The sequence below is a fragment of the Ruditapes philippinarum genome, unplaced genomic scaffold (assembly GCF_026571515.1).
Source record: "Ruditapes philippinarum isolate M1 unplaced genomic scaffold, ASM2657151v2 ctg931_1_1_1_1, whole genome shotgun sequence".
Lineage (NCBI taxonomy): Eukaryota > Metazoa > Mollusca > Bivalvia > Venerida > Veneridae > Ruditapes > Ruditapes philippinarum.
In genome coordinates, this window is record NW_026859402.1 from 360,223 (window position 1) to 375,108 (window position 14,886).

General features: G+C 30.7%; 2 protein-coding genes across 2 annotated transcripts in view; one reads left to right on the forward strand and one right to left on the reverse strand.

Annotated features, from left to right (window-relative positions):
* LOC132756364 (NAD kinase-like) overlaps positions 1 to 8,202 on the reverse strand; it is a 40,455-nt gene extending 32,253 nt beyond the window's left edge. Inside the window, exon 1 of the mRNA XM_060747423.1 lies at positions 7,917 to 8,202. Within this exon, the coding sequence (XP_060603406.1) occupies positions 7,917 to 8,101 (185 nt within the window). The 5' untranslated portion in view covers positions 8,102 to 8,202. The remainder of the gene's footprint in view (positions 1 to 7,916) is intronic.
* Positions 8,203 to 11,774: 3,572 nt separating this feature from the next.
* LOC132756366 (espin-like) overlaps positions 11,775 to 14,886 on the forward strand; it is a 49,115-nt gene continuing 46,003 nt past the window's right edge. The window contains exons 1-4 of the mRNA XM_060747425.1: positions 11,775 to 12,089; positions 12,761 to 12,890; positions 13,803 to 13,952; positions 14,577 to 14,763. Of these exons, the coding sequence (XP_060603408.1) occupies positions 11,879 to 12,089; positions 12,761 to 12,890; positions 13,803 to 13,952; positions 14,577 to 14,763 (678 nt within the window). The 5' untranslated portion in view covers positions 11,775 to 11,878. The remainder of the gene's footprint in view (positions 12,090 to 12,760; positions 12,891 to 13,802; positions 13,953 to 14,576; positions 14,764 to 14,886) is intronic.

Sequence of the window (14,886 nt, forward strand, 5' to 3'; positions counted from 1 at the left end):
AAAAAAAAAATCAAACATTATATACTTCATTAAAGTATGGACTCCAGTATGCACCATGTTTGGTGGTAATAGTTTATGGATCTTATAATTACTGTAAAATCAAAATTTTCTGCAAACGACTGAATTTTGCATATATCATAATTTCAAGATCTTCATGAATCCACTTTACAAATTTAGCATTATACCAGTAAAAGGGGGTGGGTATATGTTCACTTAACTACAAATCACACATAGGTTTGGGTATTAAAGACAACTATCGTATTCCTTGAAATTATTTCGCGATAAGGTGGATAAATTTTCCGTGAATTTCAATCTTCCGAGTATTATCAACTTATTAATTCGCCTTCTTCAAAATCGTAGGTTTAAATTTGACGTCATCAGCACATATTTGATGTGAAATCAAAGCTTTATTCATACAATTTTTTTTAAAATACACATGTAGTAAACCAGAAAAAAAAAGTTATCAGACGGCCATTATAATCTCTTGTTGGCAAAAGTGTAAAATATATTATAAATGATAAAACAAAATACCGCATGTTCTTAAAAGTGACAAACAGCATACTGGAATACACTAAGGATATAAGATATAAATTGTCAAGTCATTTTGGTAAAAAAAACAATTTTTTTTTTTTTAATTTGTCTATTTTTTTGTCCCGTCTTCTTGATAAAGATCCTGAATCCTCTACACTACACCTAAAAGGTCACAAAAGAAAACACTTCAATGAAAATGATGTATTTACATTTAATTCCGTTTGTACACAGTTTCCGAAGTTTGATAAGTACAAAACTTTCAAAGCTTCTGCCTTGTTGTCTCTTTAATCCTTTTAGACGTTTCCGGGATTAAGTGCAGTTTTTTTAACAAAGACAAAGAAGTAAAAATTAAACCAGTGCAGAACATCTACTTAAACTAAATTGCACCATTAAAAAGAATCTTAATTGAAACAAATTGACATCCTACTTTAAGAGTTATTTGCCCCTGAAAGTGAGTTTTTCACTATAAGGTCACTTTTAGGAGCAGAATAATTTTAATTACCTCAAAACTGTGGTTATTTAGTAACAACTCATTTCATTTCAAATTGGTGTTTGTTACACAAAATAAGGAGTGTCATTGCAGACAACTCAAAGACTGGATGCTCTAATAAAGATCAATGCTTACACAATCTAAGATTAACTTATGAAATTATTGAAAGGCCTTTAATGACAGGCAAAGATATGCAAAAGATTAGTAAGAAATGTTCTCAGAAATAAAATGAAAATCATATTTTTGTTCCATTCTTTAAGTCCGATTTTAGTGAAAAACTATGCGATGCTTTTCAATTTTGATTCATTTTTCAGAATTGAATAATTATTCTGAAAGTGAATGATTTGAAATTTTGCACACACGTTATTGGTTTAGATTTTCATCAAATGGAACATTAATCCCGAAATAAATTTTCAAGTCCCATCATGTCAAAAAACCTCAGTGGAGCCACTTTAAGGCTTCCTCCCAATTTCAAAACATTTGTACTCTTAGTATATTATTAAACCACCAATGGTATAGAACTGTTTTTCAACATGAATGGTATGATAACGTCATGATGTGAAAGAGCACATGACAGTACCTGGCAAATATCACAAACAAATAATTAAAAAGCATTAAAAAAAACATGCAATACATAGAAAAAATTTATGTTTTACAAAGCATGAAATCAAATTTTAAATGTCAACACCCTTCGTTAAATTTTCACATGTAGCTAAGCAACCAATCAAAAATAAATATTAAAATGTGGTTTTTCACGTCCTGTTCTACAAAACATATAATTATGTAACAATACAAATACCCAAACAAATACAGTATAACCTCCGCAAAGTGACCCTCTGTAAAACAATCACCTCTTTACAACAACCATATCAAATCTTTACAATAAAAGACCTATCTTATAAATTCAACCTCTCAAGAGAAAACACCTCACAATAACAACTAAAATCTTTCACTGTCATAAAGGGTTTTGCTCTGCACAGGTTTCACTGTATTGACTTATTAGCTTTTATACTCCTTAAAGTGCACAAAAAGGTGAACTTATAAAAATTAGGTCAATTTCAGCATGTCAGTAATTGAACAAGGCCATTATATAATCTTGAATTTAACAAATGACCTTAGATTAAGTTTATTTACAAGTTCAAATTGACTCTATATTGCATTCCTAAGTGCAGATGAACCTAGTTTCATAAGGTTATATGAAATATAATGTAAATAAAAACGCCACAAATCTGACACTTTAAACCTCAGCATTAATGAAAGTTACTTTTATCTGAAGTGCTTGGTCATACTTTTAGTCACTATAACACTGGTCCATGCTATATATAACTGGACGGTAAATGCCTGATGGTAGCAAATTAGCTCAAAATTTTTTCTCTGAAAATGTCCAGCCAAAGAGACTTGTACATAGTACATAATTACATATATAGAGAGAACATTGAATGAGTATAGAGAACATTGAATGAGTGTAAGTTTAGTACTGAATTTATTGAACGAGTTGCATAAAATTATATTTTGCGAGCCTCTGGCGAGCATAATATTATTTTATTCAACAAGTTCAATATAAATTCAGTAATGAACTTACACGACTTTAATATTCTATTTATCACATACCAAAATATAGACCATTTGAAGTGAAAACAGCCATTTTTCATTTATGCATTTAAAGTGTAATGCTAATGTTTTGCGCGTCTTAATGCTTTGTTTATATAACGCAAATGACGCCACGTCAAAATATATGCACAACCGTGCAATACCAGTTTTACTGAGTCGCCATTTTTACGGAGTTGCAAAAACAGCATGGGTATGTGATAAAATGTGATAATACATTGATCAAAATCCAAAAAAATAAGATTTTCAGTACTTATTTTCAATGAATCATAACATACTTTAAAGGCAATGTCACATTACATTTATAAGTTGTTACATACATGACGTATATATTTAATTTACGGAAAATTTCAAAAAAAGTACTGACTGAATAGCGGACAGTGCAGACCATGATCAGATGGGTAGAATGTGTAGAATCAACTGCAGAAAGCAGGATAAGGGCTTAATATCACACTTGCTTATAATATACAGTATGTTGTTGTCAACAATGAAAGACAAAAAAAAATGTTATTTTAAGTATACCGGTATATCAAATGGCATCGTAAAACATTTAATCAGGATTTAAAACAGGATATAATTTTTTTCCCTCGGCAAACAACCGTTTTACGTAATGGCCATTGTTAGCTTATAAAATGAGATCCAGATTAAAATACTGCTTGTTTCCTGGAAAATTAAAAAAAAAAGTTTATACTAAATTAAAGTACAACAAACTGTCAATTAAAACTAAATAGATCAAACAGACTTTTAAAGCCATGATTTAGCATTTTGAAACATGTTCAATCGTTTCAACTTCAAGATTCAAACCCACATCAGAGATTGCAAAACATATCCCTCCTCTACTGGTCACTAAAAAAATTTTAATACCAAATAAAAAAATGGGTCTTAAACTTAGCAGGTGTTTAAATTTTTCAATCAAACATAAAGTTGGGTTTATTAAAGCATGAATTTTAACTATTAAAGCATTAATACCACCCACACTTTCATATTATATTACTGCATTCAAAGAACTATCATATTATATGATCTTTATACAATTCTTTTAAGAGCTTAAGACATTTTATTTGATTGCTTTATTCAAAATCAACCACCTAAAAACTGTTGTGAGTAGATTGAGTTAAATGGAGTTTTTTTTTATAAACATCATAAATTATAATTAATTTGAACTTGTGAATAATATAACTTCTTGGCTGTTTTGTAAAATTTAAAAGAAGTTAAAATGTTTGCATCTTAGGGTCAACCATACAGTGTCATTCAAGGGAGACAATCAAAATTTTTGACATAGACAAACCCACATAATCTATTTCCCCTTGCATGGTATAAAGATTTATCATATCTCATAAAATATTTTATTCATAAAATTCAAAAAATTGTAGAGTAATGTTGTTTCTGTTATCTTACAGTTGATTTTCAAAAGAGTTGTAACAAAGAATGTCTTGATAATGAAGAAATATACTCAGAATAAATTGGTAATCTTATTTCTGCACTATACTTGGCATGATTTGTGTGAAAAAGCACAACACTTTTCAATTTTCCATCTTTTTTCACGATTAGAATTATTATTTTGGAAAAACAGAATAAGTGAATGATCTAAAATTTTGCACATAAGTTAATATTGTTCTAGACCTACATCTAATGGAACATTAATCTCGTGAAATTATTTCCATTCCTGTTATGCCAAAAAACAACAGCGGGGTCCCCTTAATGTCCTGACATTAGCTGTTTTTTATCTTATGACATACTTAAAGCAAGAGGAATGATGCATAAATGCTCATTTTGAGATTTAAAATTTGTTCTAGTTAAGATCTGGTCACTAAAGTGGTATAACAGAATTAACAGATATAACTGAACTATGGTATAGCGGATATTAACTAAGAAAGACTTTAACATTACAAACTGCAGTCCTATTGTCTAAATGTTGTTTTTTTTTGTTTTCTTTTGGGTTTTATGTCACATCAACACAGTATAGGTCATATCGGGACATATCAGCTTTTAGTACTGGTGGAGGAAGACCTCAGGTGCCCTTCTGTGCATTATTTTAGGCACAAACGGGCACCTGAGTAGAACCATCGATGTTCCGTAAGCTAGCTGGGTAGCTTCCTCACATTGTCTAAATGTAAGTATCACGATAATGTATCCTCATACAATAAAGATATCATGAATTTCAGTGATACATTTTCAGCAGCCATACCTCACTCTATTACAGGGTTCATACATCCAATGCCAAAATTCAAGCACATTTTAAGCACGTTTTCCCATTTTTCAAGCACATTTGTTGCACATAATTATATCATTTCAAACCAATGATAAAGTAACCTTAAAACAGTAATAAAACATTGGATACTTTATTCCTGATTGCTAAATAACATAAGAGGATATTTTTTCGTTTGAGTGAAATATGGAATATATTTTCACGAAACATGATAAAATGCCACATATTTTCATGAGCAGGGATTGTACAGTGCGCAGTAATATAATTTAATATTGTCTTGTTTTGCAAGCCATATTTAGCGCTACATTGTGACATCACGTAAACAACTCTTTATTAAACATCTGTACTGAGCATTAATGACTGAATTAAAGATAATGGTTTTCGGATTTATTTTCTTAGTTAGAGCATTTTCTATCATTCTAGATAGTTTTCAAAACAAAATTCAACAAAAGTTGTTTTGTATTGATCAGATTTTTCAAACAAAATAGCAAAAGATTATAAGTCCCTTAAAATAAATATGAGTTTTGACTCTGCCCACTTTCATATTTATATTTCATATTTATTTTTTAAAAAATATGAAATATATTTGAGTGATATAGCACCATATTTCATGGGTAAAATTAAATAAGGTGATATTTTCATGTACGTTTTTTTTAATGTGAAGTGCAACTAATTTATATTAATATTACCAGCAAATTTAATTATTATCATTGTTTATTGATATCCATACTAAATTAGATATTTTTTTCGTTTATTAACTGTCTATTTTTACCGACATTAATGCAATCTGTCAATACATGTATGTTATACACTTCAAGTACAGTAAAATAATTGTTCTACATGTGACTCAAGGGAGATAATTAAAATTTTGAAACAAAATGTCGGCTTTGGTCTTTCAAGGGAGACAATCAAAAAGATCTTTATGTCATAACAAAATTTGGAAAAATATTTTTTTTTAAAATCTCCCTGGTTCTCTATAAAGTAATTCAAGGGAGACAACCAAAAGTCTGAAATAGATGCATTACAAAATTTGAGCTTGACCAACTACATTGCTTGTGTTGCCTTCAGTCTGATTCTGACTTTTAGATACCGATAGTTTTTTTTTCTGCCAACAATTCAAATTAGGGGCTTATTCCAATCAGATTATCTTAACATTTATTAGAAACAAGAAAAAAAAAAATAAAAAAACCCCAACAATAATTAACACTAAAAGACTTTTTTTAAAAAAAAATAAATAAATCAAATGGGTTTTTAAGGGGGAAAAAAAGTTTATTTTGGTTTGGAATGGGGGTTTTTAATTTCTCCCCATGGGGGGATGGGAAAAAAATCCCACAATGCCACAAAAACGTCTGAAGGGGTAAAATACTACTAAAAAGCAAAATTTACTAAAAAGTTGATTAAAGGCATTTAAAAAAAAGGTTTACACAAGGTCTTAATAATTACTTTTCCTTTTAAAATAAAAAAATTTCCCACCTACGGGCCATCATCATGTTTCACTGTTGAATAAAACATATTGATTTTTTCCCCAAAAACCATAAAATTAAGGGGTTTTTTTAATTAAAATTAAAGAATTAAGTGTAGAAAGGGTTAAAACATCAATCCAGGAATTAATCAAATTCATCATGTAAATCAAACCTTAATACTTAATAATCACCTAATAATGTTGGTTGTAATTGACTTAATATAGTAAATTTATTTCTTCACTCCACTAGCTGTACTAAATTGTTTAATTAATTGAGGAAGTGATAAAAAGAGGAAGTAAATCAAAGTTTTATTAGACGGGGCATGCACGCGCTGTCTAGTAGATATGCATTTGTCCGTATAGCAATGGGGAAAATATTAGACTTGATTTTGTGCATTTTTTTTTTGTTTTAACAAAATCAAATTGTTTTCAAATTTTCTAATAAAAATAGCTTTTCTGATGTACAACATGTCACAGAGCTGTAAAGGATTAAAATAAACTTTTAACTGAAGTGATAGTGTCATGTTTGAATATCATATTCAGAATTTCAGACACATACCAAGAACATGGAGAAAAAAATTAATAAGTGCTTCAAATATTCAACTGTAATAGAGAACGATTTTCAATTCTGATTTTGTACATTAACATCATTTGGCGGCGTCTTTGATGTGCAGCATCAACATTTAACTTGTCATAACTAAAATTATTATGAATCAGGGTCAGCTCTGCCCTAAAATGTACTCGGCCCTCGAGTCAGCTTGGCCCTATTCCAACTTGGCACGGGTCAACTCGGCACATAATTATATATTACTGGTAATGATTACTTTTAAATACTTTTGATATGTTTTCATCATAACTTTCATGGTTTAACATTTTCACAAAAACAGACCTCTACTCAAGGATATTGAAAAGTTTTATTGATGAAAGTACCAATTTGTATGTGAATTTGTAGAGAAAGAAAAAATTCACAATTTTTATGCATGTTTTGCTACTCTTCATCTTCTTTTCCCAATATTGTACATAACTCTGGGGCATTTACGTACAGGGTCACAACAAAGATAATTTCAAACAATATGTACAGGTACACTGCCAACTTTTTCAATTTCTGTTTGTAAGTGATCATACTTCTGAATAACGTCATTGTAATTTTCTCCTTAAAATTTTATATTAACTAAACAATCGAAACAATCTATATCCTAACTATATCTGTTTTAATAGAGGGCCGAGTTGACCTGTGCTGAGCTGACCCGTGCAGAATTGGAATAGGGCCGAGTTGACCCTTAACCCATTATCATGACAGTCTGACATGGTAAAAGAACTCGACAATTTATTTAACTGTCTAGTTTGGGAAAAAATGAGATGACTTGATAACGAGCTCGAAGGCAAGATAATATAAATAATAAATTTTTTATGATGCTATCATTTTTGAGCAATAAAAATTTAAAGTCTGGCTTGATTGACACAAACTATAACAAGCCTGTAACGTCTGATATATTGGAATGAAAGCGTAAAAGTGCTCGCTTTGAGGCATTGCTTTATTCATATTCAATATGGTCAGCACTTGTTCTATTGAAATTAAGTGGCAACATATTGGAATTAATTATCATTTTCATTACCTATTACGGGAAAGTTTCCCTCGTGAGGCAGATCTTGTCTCAAATGAGCCATTTCTTTCTATTTTCATTTCCTCAAATTTTACATGTTTGTTACCCTCTTCTACTAAACTTGGTGCGCTTGACACCTGTTGACATCGGCAAAATGATTTACCACTGCAATCACTCTCACGGCAAGTTTCTTCCATTCTCACAAAAACCGACCAGAACAGAAGTAAAACATAAATAAATTAATTGGATAATATGACAGATTTGTTGTTGTTATCCAACTTTAGTCAGTGTCATTACAACGCTTTCAATAACCAAAATTGTATTTTTGAACGAAAATTTACTTGTTAGGTTGAAAACCGCTAAATAATTTCGTTCTGCATAACTTGTGTTTTTTTGTCACAGTGAAAAAAACAAGATCTTTGAAAAACACACCCACTACACTACTACAACCGTATAAATCACGTACAACTACTTTAAAACTGTTGTTAAAAATTTTTTATGGGCTGCTAGGAAATTCAATACAGTAATCTTACAGGGTGGCCATTTGAAAATTCGTAATCATCCTATCGTTAGCATTTACTTCTTTGTTGTTCGCTTTCAATTCTAAAAATTGATATTAAAAAACAATTGTTATTCTTTTTTTTTAAAAATATTCAGAAATGGTTTACTATGAGTAGGGTGTTAAAAATTTACACAACCGACTATATTGTAGTAGGGAATGGATTTTCAATGTTCATCTATAATTTATTTCTTATGATTTAGCCCAACGAAAAGTTTTTTAAGAAACTCGAGTTAATATCTTTCGGTCAAAAGTCTTTTACCTTTTTCTGTTCTTTTTTTTACTTAGCTATGTGTATATATCGGATACATTCTCCATAAAAATGCGTTCCAATTGTTTATTGCCTTTAATGATAATCTACAGTTGTACAACTTTTAATATTTTCATTTAAATTTCAACTTTAATCATTTATACATCATACAATTTAGCATCTTATTATTACAGTAATTTGACCCTATTCAAAATATTTGGCATTCCTAGGGTAGCATAAAACATACTAATATATGTCTAGCTTCTTTTTTTTTGTGTGTGTTTCATATGCATGTGATATGTACGCAATATGATATTGTAAATGTATATTTTCTTAAAATATTATTATTATGATATTATTAATTATATATATCAGTTTTCAATCAGAGCTATACATTTGAACAGGAATATAACTATAACTATTTATTTAATTTTACCCATGAAATATTGTGATATATCAGTCAAATATATTTCATATTTTTTTAAAATAAATATGAAATATAAATATGAAAGTGGGCGGAGTCAAAACTCATATTTATTTTAAGGGACTTCTTTCGCAATTTTTTATTTGAAAAATCTGATAAATTATACAAAAAGTTTTTGTTGAATTTTGTTTTGAAATCTATCTAGAATGATAGATAATTGTCTAACTAAGAAAATAAATCCGAACACCAATATCTTTAATTCAGTCATTAACGCTGTACAGACGTTTAAAGAGTTGTTTACATGACGTCACAATGTAGCGCTAAATATCGCGTGCAAAACAAGACAATAATTATATTACTGCGCGCTGTATAATTGCAGTTGCGTAGCAAGTAAGGGGGTTCGTAACCATTTTTCTTTGATAATGAAATTAAATAAAAAGGTTATTTTTTCGTTTTTCGTGAAATATGGTATATATTTTCACGAAACATGATAAAATGCCACCTATTTTCACTCGCCGTCCCGGCTCGTGAAAATAGGTGGCATTTTATCATGTTTCGTGAAAATATATTCCATATTTCACTCAAACGAAAAAATATCCTCTTAATATTTATACCCTGATTTTACCAAGAACTTATATAGACATACTGTGATTTGACCTGAATATTTGTTTCGGGACAAGACTGCTTTTATGTTTACCTCAACTAGTTCTAATAAATGGTGTCAAAGCTATGTATCGTGGAAATTGGAAGAGTTATATAATTCAATTTTTCTAGTTACAAAGTTACACATGTATTTGTATTTTAACATTGTATAGCGCTATTTTGGCGTAAGTGGCACACATGTAATTCTGACATGTTTGTTTATAGGCTTTAATCAGAATATAAGTTATATATGAGTGCGATGCCGAATGACAAAAATCAATCGGCAAATTATCACTTTCCGAACTTTCTCTGATGTGTATTTATGTCACTAACGAGCATGTTGATATACATGTCGAAATATCGACCGAAAAAGACATTATGATAACCAACCCGCTTATGATGAGCACGTGAAACTTATGATCACATAAGATGTTGAATATCACGTCATCAATAGGGCAAGCCACACAAATAAAAGGGGGGTTAAAATGTATTGCCTGGTTTTCAGGTAACAACCCGAGTCTAAAGACACAAATTGGCATTTAAAGGTAAAAAGGAAGAAAAAAACAGTATTGTCAAGTTGAAAAGAAAAATTCAACTCTACTTCCAAACAGTCATGTGCAACCACAGAAATATTTAATGTATTGAATTTCTACACATTAAGAACTATAATTTTCTGATAATCTAAGTTTATATATTTAATTATATATGTAAATACAGACCCGATTACAATTGAATGGTGCATTTAAACATAAAACGTTTACTGCATCCGGGTATATAAGCGTTAAATCAATTTAGATTTCGATTATAAATTAAATTACCAAATGTAAACATGTGTCGCCTGGTGACAGCCAGTTAAATTGTATTGAGGGGTGATTAACCAGTTTGTTCCCTATATATGTTGCGGCGGCTACTTTGTTACATGTTGCAGCTACTGTGAAGGAGACACGAAAATCATTAACAGACCAAAACGTTTTTTTTATATTTAAGAGCCATAACTTAGCAAATAACATTAAACCGGAAAATTTGAGCTACCGATTAATCCTGTAAAGTTTCATTGAAATTGCATAAGAGGAATAAGAGAAGCTGTCCAGACAAACCTTGAAAATAAAAATCATTAAAAGGCCATAACTCTGACAAAATCATTGAACCGGAAAAATGCCGATGGTATGTAAAACTAGACTCGTACTATATCCTATAAAGAATAAATAAAATTACTCCACTAGATTTTTAGGATTATTCTGGACAAGTTTTGTGACAGACGACAGGCGGACGACATAGAAGTGATCCCTATATGTCGCTGCTATCCTGTATGTATACACTGTATAGACAAGCCCGTCATGTGGCTATAGTGGGAAAACAAACGCACGGTTGCTGTAAGACAGTTGTAAATACTATAATTCACTATGGACACACACACATCTTGACCATATTAATTACTAATACGCTCATGTATAAGATAACCTTACAAGTTTATTTCCAGGATGTAATTATCCATTAATATTTTTCATTGCATTAATTAGTATTGAAAATGCAATTTAAGCTACTTTTCTATCTTTAGAGATGAGATACTAAGTGTTCATAGCAAAAAAAAGGGTACTGAATGTCAATTTAAGAAAAAGTCAAAGTAAACCAAATCAAGCAAGCTATTTTCTTCCACAAAAGATCTGTCGACATTCAATGTATTATAAATATGACAAGATAGATCTTGCATCTTACATCAAAAATATGACAAAATAGGCAACACATTTTATAGTCGAATGTACAAAACAAATTAAATGATAAATCCTTTTTGCGGTTATTTATATAAAATGTATTGACAAATAATTTAAAATACTGCATTTCTTGAATGAAATTCCCAGATAATTACAGAGCATGCATGCAAGAAACCAAATGATGTCAAAAGGCGTTTTTATTTGCGAGAATGAAGAAATTTAGTGGTGTTACTGTATATTTTTCGTTCATTTCTATTTTGTATAATAGAAAATCTCGATAAGCGTCTACGTGACTTGATTAATCACCTGTCCGCATGAGGGCGCAGCGAATTTTGTAAACAAACCTGTAGGTGAGCAATTAAAAACGCCCAAATTCTTTATATTAATATGAAATTGCCTGGAGAGGAGGTTTTAGATGCAGCTGGATGTGGTGACTTAGCAAGTCTTAGACGCTATGACAAAGATATATTGACTGACAACTTGTGTGATGGCTCAGGGTGTAATTGTCTACATTATGCAGCCAGGCAGGGTGGGGCTGACATTCTTGAATTTTTGGTGAAGGAAAGAGGATTCCTTGGATATAAAAGATCCAATGTGGGTATGTGGACACACTTTTGCTGAGTGGATATATTTTAATTCATTTATATACTTGATTTAACATGCAGATTACATAAAATGTTTTTTGTTCACTTATTTTGTTTCACACTGCAGTTTCAAGAAGTGTCAGATTTCTAAAAAATATTGTATTGATGGATCTTTCAAAGACAAATTGCTTCCTATTTATATTTTTGTCGTGCAGGGATAATCTGATGTGTGTTTTAACAGGTTGGACTAGTAATCTAAGAATTGCTGGCTATTAAATATGGGTTCGTTAAAATGGCTGGGGTCATTATACCCTGTCAGGGGTGTACACTACATATAATGACTCTCCCCATTTAAGTAAGGTTTCCCCACAACCCTTAGGCCCACTTTAAATTAAATTATTTGTATTCATTTGGATTGCAAATGTATATGATATTTTGATATTTTTTATGTATAGATATCATTAATTTGGAGATAAAATAAGGAACTGTCCACAGAAATAGAAAACTCAGCTGAATAGAACTTATGATATAGGATGTAAATTTGCATTTGTCAGTCCGTCCAATTGTCATGCTGTACATCCATTGACAAACAAAACAGTTGAATATGGAGGCATCCCCTTCGTCTGAACACATTTCTAGTTTTATGATCTTTTATCTATATTTATTTTGTATTATCTAATGCTAGGGGCCACAGCAGCTCATGATGCAGCTGCAGCCGGGAACCTTGAAGCATTAAAATGGTTACTACAGTTTGGTGGATGTTCTGTTGATGACCAGGATGGTACAGGGGCGACTGTATTACATCTGGCAGCAAGGTATACATAATTACATGATTTATCACATGATTAATTACAGAGATTTTTGACATATTGCAGGGGTAAGGCACAGTATCAGTAAATGATATATTGCAAATAGGTTATATAGCATGCAATGGCTATATATATAGCAAAATGGTTAAGTAGCAAATTATAGTTATATAGCAAACACTGGTTATATAGCAAATTATGGTTATATATATATAGCAAGAATGTTTAAATTACAAACAATGGTGATGTATAGTAAACAGTGATTATGTTTATAACATATAGCGGTTATATAGCATAAAGTCTGTTAAAAGTGTTTTACAACATTGTGCTGCATAGCTCCTTTCTGTTTAAGATAAATTTATAAATTTGCAGCAACCATTATGCACATTTATGTAAGCAAAGTGATTGCCCTTGAAAATCTTAAATGCTGTATTAAAAAGAGCAAATAGAGTATAAAGTTTCTGTCAGAAAAAGACATAAAGATAGATAGGACAAATATTCCACATTTAAATCACAGCTAGGAAATGTGCCTGCATGAAATAATGTATATTGTTTGTGACTTTTAAGACTTAAATGAAATTAGATAACAATAAAAAAAGAATAAACTTTGTTTTGATATCAATGTTTAAATGTGATTAAAGACATAAAGTTCAGATTTCTTACTTCATTTTGAGCACAAAATGTCCAAAGAAGAACTGAAAAGTGAAGTTTAAACTTTGTCCTTTTTAGATGAAATCGTCTCCCACATTTTACTAAAGTAACCACCTTTGAAACATATGTTTTGATTGAGATTTTTTTCCAAGACTAAGGGGATAAGATACTATTTTCAGTTTGAAATATGACTTGATATCAGCTTGAAATTGACTATGGTCAGCAATATTACATGTATGATAAACTTTTTTTTCATAAAATTATTTTCAGGTTTCACCACACTGATATAACAGAATGGTTACTAGATGCCAAACAAGCAGACGTTTCAAAACGGACAGCAAGTAACGGTCTCCCGTTACATTTTGCAGTAGTTGGGGGAGATTACGATGCTGTGAAAGTTCTTCTTGATGAAGATCCCACGTATGTGCAATATATTTAAAAGGCACATTATGACTCAGAAAGGAATTTTTTTCCTTCTCTAGATAGAGCAAACTTAAGTTTTATAATGTTTGAATAATGGTTTAAGAGCATGTTAGAAGTTTATTACAGGAAGAAAGTAGCACTAAATGCAAAATAATTTGTCATTAAAGTAGCAAAATGTAAACAAAGCAATATTTTAGCTTCCGTACAAAAGACTTAATCACTATAACTGTACATATTGCAAAAAAAGCAAAAGAAGCAAAAAAATTGGTTCAGATAAATGGCAAATGAGATAATACTTTTTCCCAATGTTCTTTCAGTACTGAAACTCTGTGATGGCTTTTGACAAAATTATGCCCCTTTTCTAGCTTAAAATTCGGTTCAGTTTTTCATTCCATTTTGAAAACTGTTGAGGTTTCTTCCCACTTTGGAAATTTTAAAGTTGTGAAGTAAGGTTATTTTAGTGAAAAATGAATCACAGGAACAACCAAATTGGGAAGTTTGATATTATTACATTTGGGAAAAACTAGTAATTCGGGACAATAAGTAGTGTGAGAAAGGGAGAAAAATACTCTCAACTGAACAAAAGCCAGCTCATTTTCAATATACATCGTTAATTTTCAGGTCTGTGAATTACCAGTTAAGTAATGGTGCAACAGCCACATACCTAGCAGCTCAACAAGGTCATCTTGAGATTTTACGTTTACTCATACAGGATTATAGAGGAAACGTGAAAATGAAAGCGTATGACGGAATGTCCAGTGTTCATGCAGCCGCACAGTCAGGACATCTAGACTGTGTGAGATTTTTAGTAAGTTACTTCCTGTTTATGATCTTTATACATACATCCATTTCTTCACAAGAATATATACCTGTGTTGAAAATTTGTAAATACTATGTTCATAATTTGCTGGACTGTTCGAAGAATAGGGAG